General features: G+C 36.6%; 1 protein-coding gene across 2 annotated transcripts; it reads left to right on the top strand.

Moving 5' to 3' along the window:
• The first annotated feature begins 17,326 nt into the window (after positions 1-17,326).
• On the top strand, positions 17,327-21,039 carry SIGC (RNApolymerase sigma-subunit C). 2 transcript variants are annotated; one of them, XM_086657637.1, is made up of 7 exons: positions 17,327-17,615; positions 18,236-18,399; positions 18,492-19,025; positions 19,112-19,342; positions 20,047-20,187; positions 20,281-20,481; positions 20,645-21,039. In XM_086657637.1, the coding sequence occupies exons 1-7, from the start codon at positions 17,528-17,530 to the stop codon at positions 20,924-20,926; spliced, it is 1,641 nt and encodes a 546-aa protein (XP_086513763.1). In that variant the 5' UTR covers positions 17,327-17,527; the 3' UTR covers positions 20,927-21,039. The 2 variants fall into 2 exon arrangements, with proteins under 2 accessions (XP_086513763.1, XP_086513764.1); XM_086657638.1 differs by having other exon boundaries at positions 17,340-17,615; positions 18,318-18,399.
• The last annotated feature ends 500 nt before the right edge of the window (positions 21,040-21,539 follow it).

Below are 21,539 nucleotides of genomic sequence, written 5' to 3'. Positions count from 1 at the left end.
GTAGACATCAATAGATATCTGTGGATATTGATGGACATTTGGTGGATATTTATTATTTTAATATTATCATTATTGTCTAATCATATGAAATAATATATTTGTACTCATATTTCAAAAATATAATTTTTGGCTTTCGTAGATGTGAGGGGTCGAAATCGCAGGTCAAGAGGACCGGGTCGTTGACCGGAAGTCAGACCTTCACCTGTTAATATTTTTATGGACACCGACGACGTCTTTGGGCATAATCTGAGACAATAGATGAAAGACACGTGACCAATGAGGTCTTTGGGGGACACCGGGACGGTATCGGCCAAAGGGATTCCGACGGTCAAGTCAGTAAGCTTGCAAGAGAAGTAATAAACACGTGAATGGTATCCCTAGAGTATTACTGTGGAGGGGAGTGGTCAGAGTATGGCACGACTCGTAGAGTGGCCAGTGCTCGATCTCTACGGATAGACTGACTTGTTAGTAGATATAATAGGACAACCTGTAGGGTCTGTCCTTGAATAAGACAACCGTGGAGAGGTTTGCCTTGTTCAGGGGTATGTACCGTAAATAAAGTGGAAACCTTTAAGGATCTGACCTTGTAGATAATCACGTGGGTGGTGTGGAAAGCGTTAAGGGTCAGACCTTGTAGATAATCACTAGGGTGATATGGAAAAGATCTGACCTCTCTGTAGGATAGATAAAGTAAGCAAACCCTTGATAAAGTAAGCAAACCCTTGGTAGTGTGGGTTGTCAGGAGAGAAAATAGATGTTTGCTTCCCCAAAGTCATGTACTTGATAAGATCTTGTATTTGGTAAGATCATGTACCTCGGTGAATGATAAGGTCATGTACCCTCTATGAACAGTACTTGATAACGTCCTGTTCTTGAGTGTGAGACTATAATAAGACTTAGATGAGAGGAAGAAAACACAATTATGTAATAGAGCGGGACTATATGAAAGAGAAAGTAAGTTGCATTAAGTGATAACTCGATGATTGGATGTTCTTGTTGATCCTTGGATAATTGACAATAATGTTAGGCAAATATTGGATGTGTTAATCGAAAACCCGATGATCTGTATCATTCTTCGTTCAATCATTTTATAGTGTGTTGGGTTCACTGTTACTCGGTGATGAGCTGTCTCTTTAATGCGGTAATGTATAGAGTTGTCACCATAAATGTAGACATCATAACCCCCCTAACTGGTCTATCCGGTATATTGTCATCTTGAATGAGAGGAATGTCTTGAAGGAGTTGAAGGAGATGTCCTTCGACCAAGATGGAAATGCGAGCAATATGTCGGCTAGGACAATTGATGAAGAAGATCATCAAGTCCGGTTGATTTAGGGGTCGTAGTGTTTAGCTAGAAACCAACTACGATCGTCGAATTACGAAGTAATTCGCGGCTAACTTCGATCGGATCCTACATCGGGTTACACATAAGAATGGGTATTTAATCGGATGAAATGACTAGTGGGAGTGTGATATAACATTGGGAATATCCCATAAACATATCTCACATGCCTAAATAGAATTTGGGCAAAAGATAGCAAAAAGGCCTGAAATAAGGGTTTTGGGCCTAGGCCGGTTCGGGTACTTCCGAGACTCGGATTGCGCTGAATTTTTGAGGGTGCGTTTCTGACATAACTAGTAGTATGCACGAAAAATTTCGTGGTGTTTGGACACCTCCTCATTAGGGAATTGAGAAAATATCATTAACTGCTATTTTCGACTATTTCTCTAAATCTTATTCTAAAGGGTGTTTTAGGAAACCTTTGAGGAGGTGTATTCTCATTAGGGTTCTATATAAACACTCTTAGGGCAGAGAATAAGGTGTGTAATTTCTCTCTAAGCTTTCTTACTCTACCACATCAAGTAGAGAGGAGAAAGTGAGCTAATTCTCAAGCTATCTTCTAGTCAAGCAAGAAGAAGATCTTCTTATTATCAACCCACCATTGGAGTGCTAGCGAGCTTTCAAGGAGGGAGTTTAAATACACCGTTCGGTGTCCCAAGTAGAGGAGCTACGTTTGAAGCTCTTGGTCTTCTTTAATCTATTCAACTAGCTCGAGGGAAATAATGATTAAGGTAATCTACTATCTTCCTATTAGTTAATTACTAGTTTTGCATGATAATCTTGAGGATACTAGTGTTAGACATTAGATGTCGTTATCCGCTATAAACATTAGTATAAGGGTATAATACCCTTCAATGGCGTCAGAGCCTCTTGCAATTAACTAGTTTTTGCTAAGAATCGAACTAATTGATATTTGATATGTTTGATAGTTTGATAGATTGAGTTTATAAAAGTATTTTAAAAGTGTTTTAAAAGTACTTCAAACTCATAATTTGATTACAATGAATATGATTCAACTAGTTTTTCAAATTAAAAAAAATCAAAAATGATGATTGAAAGTGTTTCAAAACATTGAATTTTATTGATTTTGAATTGGTTTTCAAAATTGTTCCTGAAAAAGTTTCAAAAACCTAGAATTTTGATCCAAAATTGGTTGATTTAAAGAATTGTTTTTTAAGTTTTAGGAAACTCCCAAAAAACAAAAATTTGGAATTTTAGAAGTATTCTAAAAAGAATTGTTTTTGAGTTTTAAGAAACTCTCAAAAACAAAGTTTGGAAATTTTAAAAGTTTCTAAAAGTTTTGAGAAATTTTAGAAGTGTTCTAAAAGGGATTTCAAAATTTAGAAAGAGTTTAAAATTTAAAAAATAGCAAATAGAGATTTGCAAAAAAAAAATCAGAATTTGGAAACCCTAGTGTCCGGCCAGGAAGCTTCCTGGCCGGACAAAAGTTGTTGGACGCGTCTCAGCAGCTGCAACCAGATTGCTACTGGACGCGTCTAAGACGCGACCACCAGCTGCGATGGAAGCATCTGGACGCGTCTTGGAGACGTATCCAAAGCAGTTGGGACGCGTCTAGGACGCGACCAGAGCTCTCGACCAGACGCGTCTTGGTACATGGACTAGCGTCCTGGCTCCGGCCAGGACGAGACCAGGCCTTGATAGGCCTCGGCCAGGACATGTCGGCCCTATGGGCCGTACTATGTCCGGACCTTGTCCGAGCCCTTTTGTGGGCTTGGGCCGGAACTTGTCTAGGACTTGTCCCGGGGTTTTTCGAGGCTTTTCGGACCACGAAAAGGGACCATCATTCGAGTGGGAGTTTTTGTCAAAATTTCTTCCGATTCCAACCAAATAATTCCAAAATTAATCCGGGCTATCCAGAAGGCCAAAACGGATTTCTCTTTAAATTGATTTATGAAATCATTAAGAATCGAACCAATATTTTTTCCGAAATTGACCCGGGCTTTCAGAACCCGAAACAGAGTTTTTCTTGAAGTTGATTTTAGAAATCATAAAAGATAAAACCGTAACGCACCATTAGTCGAATTCTTCAAATTTAGACTTAAGGTCCGTAATGTGACATGTTATGTCGACAAAAGTGTCTCCCAAGATAATCATGCATATATAATTCTTAGCCTTAATATATTATATGAATGCATGTGATGTGAATAGTATGGTCATAGATTTGTTTCCATATTCTTGTTTTAAGCACGGATGGGTGCATATTTGTAATTAATTTTAATTTCAATTTATACGATCTGCGAATCGTTAAAGTCTTGTAATTAGAGTTTAGGGTCTATGAGTCCATTGAAGAAACTCAAGGAAGGAATCCAAAGGCGAGTGGGAAAAATCAATGGCCGGAGGTTCAAAGATGGAGATCTAGACGAACCAAAAGGCGAAATAAGAAGCAAACCAAAGGCGATTAGATCTTCTAGGGGGCCATACTAGGATCCATGTCTGCTTGATTTATTTTCTCGCACGCATTTACTTACTTATTTACGTTTTATGTCGTGGATGTTAGTTAGGCTAAATAGTTCACTATAACAAACGCCAGACTAGCGTAAAAGTCCCCAGAAGGTGATCTTGAGTAATCGCCTATCCAGATTAAGACACTCGTTGCGCCCTTGTTCGAGGAAGGCGGGTCGGCCTTCGCAGAGTACCTCCTCTACCTTGGGACAATGCGAGTAGTTCTATAGAAGAGGCCTACACGTCTAAATGGTTCTACTCAACGAGATCAGCAAGAGAGTCTTGGATACTCGAGGCAAAAGGATAGATTAGTCATTCATTAATGAAATCTATCAACCAAGAGTCATAAGGTATGATCAGTGAAGTAGTTCACTCACCCGGAACGACGGAGTCAAAGGGTAGGGCCTTTGTCCGCTTTACTCGGAAGAATTGGGATCTTGGAATCACTTATTCAATCGGGGACGATTTTTATTGAATAATGTGGGAAAACTAAGTTTTTCAGAACGATAACGAGTTTTAAAACTTTGCCATTTCTTTTATGTAGTTTAAAGATGACAAAAGATATTTCACTTCCGCTCACTTCTCGACAAGGAGAAGCTGAATGAGAACAACTTCCTCGACTGGGAGAAGAACCTGGGAATAGTTCTCAGGATGGAAGGCAAGCAACTTGTACTAGAAACTCCAATTCCGGTACTGGATGATACTTCGACTAAAGAAGAGATAGATGAAGAAAGGAGTGTGCGGAAAAAGGCAGAGCCTGTAACTTGCTTAATGCTAGCAACCGTGGAACCGACTCTGCAGGAACAGTTGATAGACATGGATGCTTACTCCATGATGCGACAACTTCGGGAAATGTTCGAGAAACAGTCGAGATTGGAGAGGTTTGAAACCTCTACAGCAATTATGGACATGCGCCTTGAAAAGAGAAAACTAGTTGGGCCTCATGTTCGTCAAATGATCAGGCTCGTGGGCAAGCTGGCTAAACTAGGTTTCCCTTATAGCTAACAGACGGCTACCGACACTATTCTTCACTCCCTCCATAGTGGTTTTAATCAGTTTAAGATGAACTACAACATGAATGGATGGGATAAAACGTTGGAGGAACTTCATTCTATGCTTCTAACAGCTGAAAAGGGCGTCGCTATAGTGGAGACTAAGAAGGACGTTCTTATGGTACAAAAGGACAAAGGATTCAAAAAAGGTGGAAAACAGAAGAAGAAAACCGCGTCAAAAGGAAAAGGCAAACGGGTTGCCAAACCTAAAGACAAAGGTCCTCCTCCTGACACCAAATGTTTCTACTGTGATGGCAAGGGCCACTGGAAAAGAACTGCCCTAAGTTCTTGGAGGACAAGAAGAATGGAACAGTGGCTTCCAATTCTGGTATAAACAGTTAACTTATCAAATACTGTGAAATTCCCAAACTTTGGTATATGATACCTAAAATTGCCCTATCATTGTGAATGTACAGGTGCAGCTGGGAGCTGAGTATTTGGCTAAGGAAGACAAGATCCAAGAGGGAGCAGAAGCCTCGACTGCTAAGGATGCTGAAAGGGGTCGAAGTCTACTTTAGGCACTAATCTAGACATCTCTGTACTAAGTATTATGGAGAATCAATAAAGAACTTTATTTCTAAATTGAGATGTTATTAAAAGTGCTAAATTAAACAATCGATACCTAAGGATTCTAAACTTGGTTAAACACCTACAAGATAGGTTCAAATAACCAAAACATGAATCAACTGACAAGAAAGAAAGTCTTGAGTCAGAAACAGAGATTGATCTTCAAACGTACTTCTAACCTATCCATATTTGGAGTGTCCAAAAGGATTAAGATGAAGAACACGAATCAAACTTTATCCTCCAAAATCCACTAGTCTAGACATAGCTTCCCACAAAACTACCAAAATTCCGTCTGAAACTAAAACTTGTAAAAAGCGTTACAAAACTAGCTAATATCTGACGCAATTTCTTTTTGAAAGAAATTTGGGCTTCTTCCATAACCAATCAAGAGAACAAAGTGTTTGTTGCTTATGATAGTATTCTTCTAGTAATTAGCACACCTAGTAGTCTGGGAGAAAAGTACTAATTATTACAAGAATAAGTGGGAGAAAAGTACAAGTCGATTTAATTCGATCATGAGAAAAATCATGAAGAGTCATGAAGAACAATGATGAAACTTGTACAAGACGATTAAATTCGACCAAGAGAACAAATTGCGGCTCCTCGGAAAAGGAAAGGTTAAAGTATGATCTTATAAACCCACCGCACAAAAGCGAATGTCATTCGCAAGAGAACTCTCAAAGCAAGTGAAAGTGTCTCTAAAGGAATATCTCAAAGTAGTTGAGAAAATTCCAAACTGTTGTTCAAAAGCCCTAAAAGGTCAAAAGTAAAATCTCAAAGACTCAGAAAATAAAGGTTATTTCTGAAGAGATAAAAGACCTGCGCAGAAACGGAAACTAACTCTAGATTTTGGCTAGAAGCCAAAATCATCATGGAATCCATATCTCGTCAAGACATGAAGCTTGATAATTTAAGTCAACGGAAGACCTAAATTGGTTTTCCGAAGTAGAAAACTGAGAAGGATGGAAACGTTCATGTTTCCCGAAACTAGACAAGAAGAATAAGATTCTTCCAATCAAGTTATGTCCATTGGCATGCTTCAGAAATCCATCGACGGATTAAAAGCACGCAAGAGTTAGAATCTTCGATTCAAAGAGGCAATCAAAGAAGTTTGATTCCTGAGGAATGAAGAAAAATCTTGTATCACGAGTGTCAAGAAGGTAAGTGGGAGAAACAAACCTTCCGGGTCCATATGCAGAGTACATACAAAAGATTGAGTACGACATAAGATATTGTGTAACAGTGAACACACTGACTCAATAAAAGGACCACACACAAGGATGAAATGCAATTTTGGGCATCTGAAGATCTATAAGCATAGATCAAAAAGATGATAGGATTAGAGAGACTTAGTACGCTGAGATGCTTGAGATCCGAAACAGAAAATCTAAGAGTCGGAAAAGTCTAAAAGAATTTCGACCCAAAACTCATGACAAAGAGCGTTACCAAATCGGATTCTGAAAAAATACCGATGAGCAAGCACGCATGAGAGAGACGTTTATGTTTGAAAACATAAAGTCAAGTCATGTTGAACGTGATTAGCATTTAGACATCAAATTCGGATTGGAAACCCGAAACACTACTGAAACATCCTAGAAGGCTAAAGGATGAAAGTAGTATAAATAGTCATCGTAGCAAACTTCCAGACATGGAAGGAAAGTAGGCTTAAAAGTGTTTAAGCCGTAACCGTTGCAAATTCTACATAAGAAATTAAAAGCCTTAACTCTAGTAAAGATTACTAGATATTATCAAGGTTGAAGATAGCAATCTTCAAATTAATTGATAATAAGCAAAGATTAAAACCGACTACCACGGTAGTCAAACTAAACTGTCAGCTAAGACATAGTATGAGATTCATACACAGTCTAATGCATGAGGTAAATTTGGAATAAACCTGGACAAGTAAAACTGAGTGGGTAAACCGAGTTTTACGGAAGAGGCTCAGATTTACAACTCTCGTTATCAGATTTAATAGAGTTATTTCACAAGTCGTCTAAATTTGGTTTAGTGTTTAAACCACAGTCCATTGATGATAAAACATTCCGAATAGGTTTGTCAGATACGTGATCTAATGAATGAAACCCTATTAAGTGAACTTGGAATATTTATTGTCAAATCCCTAGTCCAGGTCATTGCATGGACAACAATGACTCATGAAGACTAGTGCAGGAGTCGATGGGATAGCGCAGTTTCATGGGTTATGGGAATAGTGTATTCGATTCGACTACGTGGGTGTGTAAAAGGTTTATACACTAGATAACCCTCTAATGAGAAGTACATCACTCTTGATGAACGTCAAATACTTCTCAAAAGACAAGATTGGAGAGATTCCTCAAAACATGAGTGCTTCACTCATCTTATGTAAGGAATGTCCGACTTTGGTTCCGTCAAACATCGCGCCGTAAAAAGAGGTTATAAAAACAGATACTGGGAAGGACATGATAGACATGAAGTTAAGTGGGAGCACAAGAATGGATTGTGTCATCCTAATCACATTAGGTCAAAAGTGTCTCAAGGCCACTTAACGAGTGACAACTGAAAATGCGTGGTCGCGCTCAAACGGATTAAGAAGTAATCGTTTGTCTTTTACAGTTGTACTCGGAGATCAAGAAAGTCTGAATGACGTGACGTATTAGATAGGATACTAAATTGACACGGGAATCGAGGCATTGCACTTGTTCTAAGTCCAAGTGGGAGTCTGAAGGAGTTGAAGGAGATGTCCTTCGACCAAGATGGCAATGCGAGCAATATGCCGGCTAGAACAATTGATGAAGAAGATCATCAAGTCCGATTGATTTAGGGGTCGTAGTGTTTGGCTAGAAACCAACTACGATCATTGAATTACGAAGTAATTCGCGGCTAACTTCGATCGGATCCTACATCGGGTTACACATAAGAATGGGTATTTAGTCGGATGATATGACTAGTGGGAGTGTGATATAACATTGGAAATTTCCCATAAACATATCTCACAGGCCTAAATAGAATTTGGGCACAAGATAGCAAAAAGGCCCGAAATAAGGGTTTTGGGCCTAGGCCGGTTCGTGTACTTTCGGGACTCGGATTGGGCTGAATTTTGGAGGGTGGGTTTCTGACATAACCAGTAGTATGCATACAAAATTTAGTGGTGTTTGGACACCTCCTCCTTAGGTAATTGAGAAAATATCATTAATTGCTATTCGATTATTTCCCTAAATCTTATTCTAAAGGGTGTTTTAGGAAACCTTTGAGGAGGTGTATTCTCATTAGGGTTCTATATAAACACTCTTAGGGCAGAGAATAAGGTGTGGAATTTCTCTAAGCTTTTTTACTTTACCACATCAAGTAGAGAGGAGAAAGTGAGCTAATTCCTAAGCTATCTTCTAGTCAAGCAAGAAGAAGGTCTTCTTATTATCAAACCACCATTGGAGTGCTAGCGAGCTTTCAAGTTGGGATATTAAATACACCGTTAGGTGTCCCAAGTAGAGGAGCTACGTTTGAAGCTCTTGGTCTTCTTTAATCTATTCAACTAGCTCGAGGGAAATGGCGATTAAGGTAATCTACTATCTTCCTATTAGTTAATTATTAGTTTTGCATGATGATCTTGGGGATACTAGTGTTAGACATTAGATGTCGTTATCCGCTACAAACACTACTATAAGGGTATAATACCCTTCATGTCTCCCCAACAGATATACAGAGGGAGGTATGCCGAGGAGGTGAGAATTGGCCTTTTCATCCAGAACTGGATGTACTTGCGCGTTTTAATGTATCTTCGGGGTGCTCGAAGATAAATGGATCGGGTCCATTAGCTATTAATTCATGGGCTTGGTCACTATATGAGCCCATTAATCGTGTATTTCAGGGGGCGCTCCTGGTGACGTATTTTGGCCCATGCAATTTGTCTCTCACTCTCTTCGTTTGAGCAAAAATTCAAAGTTGTTGTGAGAGAATAATGAATCAAATAGTAATTCAAACTTGAAAAACTAGAGTTCATCCATAGACACATTGAAACAACCAAAGACTAAAGAAACTTTAGTCTTCGGATACCCAATGATTCAAATTAATATAACCCCAAAACCGTAAGCAGCCTCCACATAATTATATTTAGTAATTTTAAACAACATCCAAGAGCCAATTCAACAAATCTGGGTTAGAGGTACATCTACTCTCATGAACTATTTGTTTTTCTATCTTAAAAAAAGAACTACTTGTTTTCCACATAAGAAGTTATTTGTTTTTCTAAAAACATCTTGTGTGCAAGAAGGTTTAAGAAAATTTCTTCAATGATGCAAAGTTTGATAATGTATGATATAATATTAAAGAACGAATATTCCTAACTTCTAAGACAAGAAGTAACGAAGGAAAAAAAATGTTAAACCGGATAATGGAAGCGATGAAAATCAATGCACACAGAATACACATCCATGACTCCATAATTATACAAAGAAATACCAGCATCATAGAGACAAATTTGAACCTTACATATTGGTCCTTTTAGAAATCTATATCAATACTCAATTCAGCCTTTTGTTTCACTTTACAAGTACCACGATCCAAGTAAATACATAAGAAAATGTATATCCTCTATGTATGAGTAATAGAGGTCAATCTATATACTCAATGAATTTGGTTGAAATTGTATATATACGGTAGATAATTAAAACAATAAAACTTTTGAAGCAAAGTAGTTTCTCCCATGTTATCTCGAGAATCAGTTTACGTAAAGAACCGGAAAATCAGTTATTTAGGCAATGAATATGGTTAACAAATCAATATTAAAATTAGGAAATGAATACTACAAATTAAAATCTGGATTTATTGATCAAAAGCCCAAAAAAATTGGCCCCAATCCGAAGTAAGGCCCGGTGTAAAAAAAAAACCTTGAAAAAAGCTCAAATTTTTGAAATTAATTGTAATCAAGCCCAAGTACGGATCTCTGTGGTATTTACCCCATCTCGAGACAATCTATTTCTTATCTAATACTCTTCTGCCCTTATATAAATAGTCACCTATTTATCCATCTTTCATCTTCTCTTCGTTTTCATTCTTCTAACACCGCAAACCCTCTATTCTCTCTTCACTTGCTGACCCTAAATCTTTAGAAACCTCATAGGAGCTACTGCTCATTTCATGTATGTTTTCATCTTCTTTATGTTTCATCTTCATCTTCTTTAATTTTTCATCTTACCAAATGTATTCATCTCTAATCTTCATCTTCTTTAGTGTTCATCTTCATACACTCCTAAGGTTGTTCTTTTAGTCCTTTTGCACTCTGGACACAATTCTCCTCATATGTATGAAATTGTTCTGACCTAATCCCCCCACAATTCCCGCCTATTTCATATTAAAGTCAGACGACCTCAATTTGTACGACACAACAAAACGCATTGTGCATCTCCCATACCCATTTATTTTAACAACAAAACAGAAAGTTTATGTCTCGTTTTCTCTCTCCGAAGCACTAAAAATCGATCCACTCCATCTCTAAATGAGTTTCATTGTATACAAAATGTGTTTTGTTATATAAAAAAATTCATTTTGTTATATGCAAAATGCATTGTGTATTATACATATGTTAGGATTCCTAATCTGTTAGTAACTCTGACATCAAAAAATATCTTAACATAGATGGAAAGAAGGTAATACGATGATGGAGAACAAAATGAGTTTTATTATATACAAAATGTGTTTTGATATATACAAAATGCGGTGTGTATCATACATAAATTAAGATTCATAATCTGTTGGTAACTGTGACATCAAAAAATATCTTAACAGAGATAGAGAGAAGGGAATACAATGACGGAGAACGAAATTAATTTTGTTATTTACAAAATGTGTTTTACCATGTACAAAAAAATGCATTTTCTTATACACAAAATGCATTGCGTATCATACATACGTTAAGATTCATAATATGTTACTAACACTGACATCAAAAAATATCTTAACAGAGATGGAGAGACTGTAATACGATGATGGAGAACAAAATGTGTTTTGTTATATACAAGATTCTTCTTCTTATATACAAAATGTGTCTTGTTATATACAAAATGCGTTATGTATCATACATATGTTAAGATTCATAATTTGTTAGTGACTCTGACATCAAAAAAATATCTTAACAGAGATGGAGAGAAGGGCAATATGATAATGGAGAACAAAATGTGTTTTGCATCATACATATGTTAAGATTCCTAATATGTTACTAACTTTGACATCAAAAAATATCTTAACAGAGATGGTGAACGTAATACGATGATGGACAGTAAATTATGTTTTGTTGTATACAAAATGCGCTTTGTTATATACAAAATTCGTTGTGTATCATACATATGTTACGATTCATAATCTGTTAGTAACTCATATTTGATAGGTGCAACTGTCTCTTATAAATGAAGAAGATGAAGATGATGAATGAAGAAGATAAAGATGTTGAACGAAGATGCTGCAACCGTTTTGTTTAGGGTTTCCATTTTCTTAAAAAAAACGTTTTAGAGAGAAAAAGGAAGGATGATGGATGAAGAAGATGACGATAACAAATGAAGAAGATGAAGATGTAGAATGAAGATGGTGCTGGGTTTTAGTTTAGGGTTTTCATTCTTAGAAAAAAAATGATTTTGAGAGAGAAAGTGGAGTTCTGACGGCTACTTTAGAAAAGAGGAGATAAAGAAAATTAAATGAAATTTTTTTGTTTGGGATTGGTTTTGAAAAGAAGGTTTTGATCCTATATATATATAAGGTTACAAGGGGAATTATGATATAATAGAAATCAAGAAATATGTGTTTTCTATGGAGATGGGAGCCTTTGGACTAGATTTTCATTATAACTTTTATTTTGGTTTAAAACCCTATATTAATATTATGGTCGACTAAATGTGGGTTTACGTGTTGTTTTTTGGACTATAAACCCAAAATTACTCTTTTATTTTGTACTAAAACCCATGGGAGATTTTATAGGCAAGCCTTTCATTGTTAAAAGCAATGTATTTTGCAAACTTGACTTGATCAATTTATTATGACCAAGTTTGGTTAAAGGCAATGTTGTATCATGCCGGCGACCTTAATCAAATTATTTTTTTCTTCATTCTTCATTCACCTTCTTACTTCCTTCTTCATCAGCTTATTCTTTACCTTCATCCTTTCCTTTTTTTATCGATACAACAACTTACTGGTTTCTTGGTAGTCATTAAATTAGGGTTTTTCCGATCAAGTTTTTTCTTCGCGCTTGTTAAAATTTTGATCTTTTGCTTGCCGTCTTTTTTCCTGGCAGAGATGCAATCACTTTGTAGAAGCATTCGTATTGCTCAAACCCCGTTGACAAGGATTGTTCTTACTGAATCATCAAATGCTAAACAGATCTTCAGTGATCGTGGAATTATTGCCTATTCTCTTATCCAATCAGTATGTTCTAAATCAATGTTTTCTACAAGTATTTTGATTTAATTCATATAGACTTTCTGAGATGAACTGTATTTTTAACATTTGAATTTTGACAATGGCAATAGATGCTTTGGGAATGATGGTGTAGAATGGATTTCCTTTGTAAGGAACATGGCATGAACCCTTGTGTTTATTTAGGAATGTGGGTTTAGAATGGAAACTCTGGTCTCTCATCTCTCTCACAACAAAATAGAGAGATGAGAGGGAAGAAGAAGAAGAGAGAAAGAAAAACAAAATTCACTCAAGGTCTTCTAGCGACGACCCCACAGCAATTGGCGTCGTTAAGTCAAACGTTGGTTGAGGTATTGCCTCTTAAACACACATTGTCTTTAACCAAAATAAGAATTGCCTTTAACGAGATTGCCTATAACAACTTTAGGCATGGCTATAAATTCTCCCAACCCCCATGGCCCCGTCTAGAAAAACAAGGTCAGCGCTTTAAGGAAATCAAAATAGTTTCCGGGGTGTGAAGACTTCGTCAAAAACTGGTCAACTTTAGTGGACCAGTATATTTTCTAATTGTTAGGGGGGAAATAAATTTGTTGACTATTTCTTCTTCATTCCGAAAAGGGTCGCCGGAATTCGGCCACCATCATCATCACCAAAATCTGGCCACCACCATCATCACCAAAATCCGACCACCACCATTATCACCAAAATCCGACCACCACCATCATCATTTGCATCTTTCTTTCTCTCTTCCCCTCTCTCTTTATCGCTCTCACTGTCGCTCTCTCACTATATCTTGTTCTCTCTCTCATTGTATCTCGGTTTCTCCGATCACCAAACCCTAATACTCGGTCTCACTCTCATTCTCCCTAAACTCTTTATCTCTCTCTCGCAGTTTCAAAATTCATGGTCGGACGGCCACGAAATCTCGTGGGTCTGTCGACCACGAACCATTTCGTGGGCCGGTTGTCCACGAAAAGTTTGTGGACAGTCGACCATGAAATGGTTCGTGGTAGACCGAACCGGTCGACCATGAAATGGTTCGTGGTAGAATGAACCACGAAAGCCTCCCCGAGGTCTTGTTCCGGCGAAGGAAAAGCTTTCCTTCGCCGGAACTGTGTATGAGAGAGAGAGATTGTAAAAGAGTGAGAGAGAGAAGAAGATGGAGAAGAGAGAGACTGTGAGATTGAGAGAGACGAACTACAAGAGAGAGAGAGAGTGAAGAGAGGAGGAAGAAACAAAAAAAGAAAATGGTGGTGCTGGTTGTGGTCGGAGGTGGTGGTCGGAGTTGGTGGTCGAAGTTGAAGATGATGGAGAAGAAGAAGAAGATGAAGAAGAAATGTTTTGTTTTCCCTTAAAATTTGTTTTCCGAAAAATCTCTAAAATATCACATATTCTCTTTAAAATTTTCCACCCCAGAAACTATTTTGATTTCCCCAAAATGCTGGCCAAAAACAAACGAGCACCTGATAGGTGTAAATGAAGTGTAAGAATAAAGGGATGTATCATATATGTCTACTAGACTACTAGTATCTGTCGTGATTTAAAGCGCGGGGATATTTTTCACAAAAAATGAGTGAGAGATCCAAAATTTGGGGGGAAAATGAGCGGGAACACCATTTTCGGCCAGAAATGAGCTTCCAGTCCAAAATGTCAGGACAACTCATTTTTGGCTGGTTTTCATTTCTTTTTCTCCCCCTTTTGCCCCTGGTTTGATTATCAAACGAAATTTTCAAATTTTAGAATCCAGTCCAAATTTTCAAACGAAATTCTGGAATCCCGCAAGCAAACTCTCTCTTCTCGTTTTCTTTCTCTCTCTAAAACTTTCAGAAGGCCATGGATGTTGATTATCTTCTTCCCCTCTCTCCATATAAATATTTCAAAATCTGGAATTTTTTTTCTCTCTCTCTAAAACTTTCAGAATACCATGGACGTTGATTATCTTTTTCCTCTCTATCTCTCTGAAGTAATCTTCCTCTCTATAAAAATTTTCTGAAAATTCTTCCCCTCTCTCTCTAAACTTCTAGTATCTATCTCTAAAAAAAATTCTATAAATTTTGGAGAGAAACAGAGGAAGAATATATGTAAAGTTTCTGGAAATTTTCTCTCTATATATAAATATTTCGAAATCGATTATATTCTTGCCATCTCTATCTTTTTGAGAAAAGGAAAGTAGTAAGATTGGAGAGAGAAAATATGTTTAAATAGAAATAAAAAGAATAAAAATAAGAAATATGGAGAGAGAAAAATCTGGAGAGAAAAAATGAAAAAGCAATAAAATTTAGAGGAAAATAGGAAAAATCTAGAGATAAATTCGAAAAGTGTGTAGTATATAACCAAATGGCTAGTACACAGAAAAATTTCCGGTAAACAAGAAAATTTCCAGTATAAAAATGGGTAAACAGAACAATTTCCGGGAAACAACACAGTTTCCGGTAAACCAAAAAGTTTCCCAACACAAAAGTGTCTAGTACACAAGAAAATCCCCAGTAAATTAAACAGTTTCCGGTAAACCAGAAAATTTCCCAACACTAAAGTGTCTAGTACACAAGAAATCCCTAGTAAATTAAACAGTTTCTGGTAAACCAGAATATTTCCCAACACAAAAGTGTCTAGTACCCAAGAAATTCCCAGTAAATTAAACAATTTTCGTAAACAAGAATCAATCTGGAAAAAAATTGAGAGAAATTGGTTAGAAAGAAATTCGAAATTAGTTAGAAATTGGTTAAAATTTGAGAGAAATTAGAAATTGGTTAAATTAATAATTCTAGAAAGTTAGAGAGAAAAATTTGAAATTTGAACCAATCTTGAAAAAATCGAAATTTGAGATAAGAAACAAATCTAGAAAAAAAAAATAAAGAATTTTGAACCAATATGGAAATATTTGTTTAGATTGAAGAGAAAATTTTGAAAAGAGAAGAATTTGTTGAGATTGGAGAGAGAATATGAATTAGAGAGAGAAAATCTAAATTAGTTAGAAATTGGTTAAATTAGGAGAGAAATTAGGATTTGGTTAAATAAATAAGGCCAGCGCTTTGGGGAAAGTTAAATAGTTTCCGGGGTGTGAAGACTTGGTCAAAAATTGGTCAATTTTGTTTGACAATTTTATTTAGGGGGAAAGCAAAATAGCTTCTCCACCTCAGCTCTCTCTCTCTCCACCTCATCTTCTCTCTCCACCTCACTCTGCTTCACTTCCAATCCTTCGCCTTTTCCGTGGTGCTGGTACATAATTTCAAACCCACAGGCTATCTTCTTACCCAATACTGTTTCGATGTAAACAAATTATTAGTTGTTTAACAAAAAAAAAAAAAAAAAAAACAAAATTATTAGTTCTGGGTGGTAATGGATAACCACAATTGGGTGCCTCAAATTCTTGTTCAACCAATATTCTATACATTGCCCTAGACATCCGTACAGATACTAGAACAAGCTCTTCTTTTCCATTAAGACCATTACCATTGCTAATTAACTTCTTCGATCCTTCACCCAACTTCATCGAATCATTATTTCTGTTGAGAAAACCCTCTATCGCCACAGAAATCAAGCAAGGCTCCACTTTCAGAATTTTTGCTACTGAAACTGGAACCCTAACCCTAACTCGATGGATAGTCGTCAAAGACAACCTAGCTATTTCTGAGTAACTTGAAATTCGATTCTTAACAGATAACTGAGCCAACTCTGGAGCTCCATCAACATAAACAGCTAAAAACCCTAAAAGTCCAAGAAACCCCGATTTGGAGGAAATATTTCCTTTATGAACAATTTGAAGTTGTCCATTTCTAATGAAAACTCGATTACTAACTGGACTATACAATTTCACCCAACGAGGAATAAAAGAAACAGAATCAAAAAGGAGAAACTCACCATCTGAATCCCAAACTTTAATCGAAAGATTAGGAAGTTTTTGTGAGATTTCAAAGAGGAGAACAGATCGGATCGGATGGTCTGTTCTTCAACAGACCGGAACTCCGGCGAAGGGTTTCCCTTCGCCGGAGTTTCTAGAGAGAGAGAGTGAGCGAAATTTTTTTTTTTTTCATGGTCGCCGGCCGGAAAATTTTCCGGCCGGCGACCTATCGGAGAAGAGAGAGAGAAGATGAGGTGGAGAGAGAAGATGAGGTGGAGGGAGGTGAGGGGGAGAGTTTTTTTTATTCCCCATAAAATATGTTTCCCCGGAAACTTTTCAAAATTTTGCATATTCCCTTTAAAATTTCACACCCCGGAAACTATTTAACTTTCCCCAAAGCGCTGGCCATAAATAAAGAGAAATAAATCTGGAAAGAGAATTAGAGAGAGAAAGTAAAACAGTAGAGAGAGAAAGTAAAATGCGGAGTGTAGAATCCTGTGATTATTCAGAGTAGCAATTCCGTAAATTTCTGGATGGCAGCTTCCGTAAATTTGATGAAAAATCGAGGGGGTCACGGTAATTTCTCGTGGGTGGCTGACACTTTGGACTGGGTTTACATTTTTGGCCGAGTTTGGACCGGGCTCTTATTTTGGGCCCGGTTTTGGGCCTTTCATCCATTCCCTCTATTTTTCATGGTGGGGGAGGAAAGTATCCAACTTTTGGTGATTGGAAATTGGTGGTGGAGAGTAGAGACTCTCAATTTATCCAACTTTATTGTTTTTGTTTTTCTTTCATTTCCACCATTACCACTCTCCTTTTATCAGTTCTTGATGACCACTTTTTCTCTGTTTGTTGGATTCAACAACACCATCACCAACAGTGGGGATGAGTTTCAGGTTAGACTGGAAATGGGTATTTCCTGTACAACCCTCTCTGCAAACAATTTCTTCAACCAGGCAATGCTCCTCTTCTGGTAAGATTCATCACTGAAGAATTTTCAGCTGTAAAAATGTTTAATTCTTTAATGTGTTATGAACTGTTTTATTTAATCCTTTATGGGTTCTAATGAAAATTTCTAATTAGCTATTTGATTGATAGACAAGAAGGAATTAAGGGTTTTTTTTTGTTTTGTTAAGATATTGGTGTTTTAACTTTTATGTGTGTAATTTGTAGCTTATTAGTTTAATTTTGTATAGGGGTTTGAAAGTAATAGATGATTATATTTACTGAGGAGAATGAATTGTGATGCATTGATCTGAAATTAAGTAAGACATATTTTAGGTCTTTTGAAGAGGAATCTAGGTTTTTATAAAGATCAAATTTCATATGTACTGTAGTTATTCCACATCAATTTGGCGAAACAAGTGATGTATATTTCGAATTTTAAGAAATTCATAATATGCTTATCAAATTCATTTGAACTAACTACCAATTTGAACTAACTACCAATTGAATATATGGTAAAAACTTGAAAAATGTGTCATAAGTGCATTCTGTGAGTAGATTTTTCGACACCTATCTTTAGGTGTCTTACTAGTTTTCTTACTGGATTAGATTAATTCAATTACTAATTGTTGTTTTTTAAATATACAGTAAGGGGCAAGGAAGTTTCTTATGAATCTGCAAGAGTGTCAATTTTATCTCTAATTCCATATGAAAATGAAACTTTTACCAGAGATCCTGTGAAGGCCTATGCGTGTTCATCCGTCGCACTAGAAATCACAGAGAACAGTTCATTAGATATGGAGGAAATAAAGGTCAGTCAGTTATAGCAAGCTAATATACTAATAAGGTGCTATTTTTCTTTGCTTTTTGGAATCAAAATCTGATGAAGTGTTTATTGTTTTAGGCGAAATCTCACGGAACCCTCTACAGTCCAGTTGATGACATTAGTAGATCGGCATTTGGATCTACATTAAAAGAGAATAAAACATCATATTTTGGTTACTTAATGGATAGTCTTGAGCAGGTTGAAGAAATTTTTGTTGACTCGGACTTGGTAAGGTTGGAAAGAAATATTCTGATCCAACTAGAAAAGCTTGGAGCTCTAAAACTATTCCACGCCTGTCTATCCAGGAATCTTAAGACGATGTCAACAACAACAACAACAACAGCAACAAACATATCCATACCACCTACCAAACCCATGAAGGATTATTCTAGAAACAATCGCGTAGGTAAAGAAACTGTTCGGTCGGGAAGAAAAGAAGAGAGAAGATCAAAGAGAAAAAGGGCACTAGAAAAAGCTGCTTCAATTTCTGCTTTATCACCTGCCATGACAAGAATTAGTAAAACTCCTCAAAGGGCTAGTTTGTCATCAAACAAAAGAAGTAGAAGGCTTGTTATTGCTAAGAACGAATCGGAAATGTCAACCGGCGTTAAGGTAGGTTTCGGATCTTGCCACATGAATTCAACTCACTTATATAAATCTTTCACAGAGATTTTATTGTATTATGGTCAATATTGTAGGAGGTTGCTAATTTGGAACGTATTAGAACAATTCTAGAGGAAGAAACTGGGCGAATAGCAAGCTTTAGCAGTTGGGCGGAAGCTGCAGGAATTGATGAAGTAGTTCTGAAACAACGGTTGCATTTTGGTTGGTATTGCAGAGATAAACTGTTGAAGAGTACGCGATCCTTAGTATTGTTTATAGCAAGAAACTACCGAGGAGTTGGAATATCTTTAGACGATCTGCTTCAGGTAGAAATTTCTCTTAAGATGGTACTTCATTCGTCAGAAAATTGGACCGGAGACCCAATTTTCTCTTCGGCTGGATTCCATAGACATGATAATAAGTTTTTTTACTTGGGCTCCCTGTGCAAACTATGTGCAAATCTTACATACTATGTCCGAACCTTATATAGAGAGCTGAAGACTAAAAAACTGATAAATCCTTTTTGACAAAAGAAATTTTGGCGTGGGGCCATACCCTTCTTTTTTTTTCCTATAATTGTCTTGAGATGATATTAGCTTAAGATTTGTAGGTTTCCATGCCTCAAAGGCCAATCGACATGGTTGAATATATAATAAACCTCCATCAGAGAGCCAGACTAATATTAGGGGTAGCTGCTAGTACAAGTTACCTGCAAACTTCAACAAGATCAGATTTTCTAAATCTTGGTTCGGATTCTTTGAAGTTTGATTTCGAAAGAAGGCTGTACAAAATTCGTAAGTCTTGGAGCTGACTACAAATTTATTTGCCAAGCTTACATACACTTATTGCTAAGAAGGCCTGGTTTCTGTTTTCTTCTTCTTTCTTTTGTTAAATAGTCTAGTTAATGAATTTATGCAACACGATATTAGTATGCACTTCTCGATTGAGGTTGATGAACCCATCAGATATTAATATTGATGAAATCAATATCCCATCCTCCACTGACCACCCGCTTTATATTATGCAACAGGCAGGGTATATTGGTGTTCTTCAAGGTGCAGAAAGGTTTGATCACACTAAGGGATACAGATTCTCGACCTATGTCCAGTATTGGATAAGGAAGTCAATGTTGACCTTCGTAGCACGGAATGCCAGAGGAATTCAGTTACCTGTATGTTTTCCATATTGAATTTGTTAGTACAACTTATTTTCGATATTGAATCTTTAGATCCGAACTTTGTTTTTTCATATTCTCTCTTTCTAGGTAACTTTAGCCAAAGCAATATATCAGATACAGAAAGCTAGGAAAAGCCTTCACAGTCTATACGGGAGGTACCCAGATGATAATGAGATTGCTTCATTCACTGGTCTATCATTAGCCAAAATTAGATCGGCTAGTAAGTGTCCAAGAATCGTTGGTTCAATCGATCAAAAAATGGGAGATAACCTTAATGTAAAATTTATGGTATGCCTTGAAAACTCATATCTTATCTACTATAGATATAACTGAATAGTTTTTTTTCCCGATTCATCTCCAATTGTAAACAAGTATAATGCCACTATTTATCGAACAACCAAAATATGATACATAAACGAGGTAATGAAGGGTTTGTTTTGTTCTAATGCAGGAATTCACATCAGATACGTCAATGAAGACTCCCGAAGAGGTGGTGATGAAAAAGCACTTGAAAAAAGACGTATACGATCTTCTGGACAGATTGCCAGAAAGAGAAAGGCAAGTTTTGATTCTAAGGCAAGGGCTTTGGGATGGACAATGCAAGTCACTTGAGGAAACTGGTAAGCTTTTTAATGTGACAAAGGAGTGGATAAGGAAGATAGAGCAATCAGCTTTAAACAAAGTGAGGAAGGAAGAAATTATGAGAGATTTGAGCCATTATTTGAACTTGTAGGTAGTTTTCACATTTGGGTCCATTTAACTTAACGATTCGGATTTAGACAATGAGAAAAACACAAATATCACTGTGGTCAAAAGAAATCAATCAAATCACTGTCTTCTTTCCCACTTATGTGATTCATTATTTTATTTTTTATTTTTTATTTATTTTTTTGAATATTGACTAAGATGGGCATTACAAAGGCATTGATACATCTATGGGTTTGTAGTCCAAAAACCTACACCTAACCCCACTTTTAGTCCAGCCTGACTCTAATATAGAATATTAAGCCAAAACATCTATTATAATAAAATAGGTCAGTCGGTTACATGAGGGCTGGTATAATGTAAATCGACTGGTATTAGTGTCAACAATTAATTTCTAACTTCTTTAAACTACTAATGGACTTTTATACCTTCATTTGTATTAGTTATTATCAGATATGTAAACTTCTAACAAATTAACTGCAAGGCTATTGTCGACATTTACTAGATACCCAACAAAATTAACTGCAAGGCTATTGTCGGCTTTTATTTGATACCCAACAATTATGGGAGGAGATCGTGGAAAGAAGAGAAATTAGTGGAGAGGAAATCGGTTACAATATCTCTAAATTACATAAATCACT

This window comes from Eschscholzia californica, unplaced genomic scaffold (assembly GCF_041429995.1).
Source record: "Eschscholzia californica isolate CP2 unplaced genomic scaffold, dmEscCali1.0.p SCAF_2, whole genome shotgun sequence".
NCBI lineage: Eukaryota > Viridiplantae > Streptophyta > Magnoliopsida > Ranunculales > Papaveraceae > Eschscholzia > Eschscholzia californica.
This window is presented reverse-complemented; position numbering and strand designations above follow the sequence as displayed.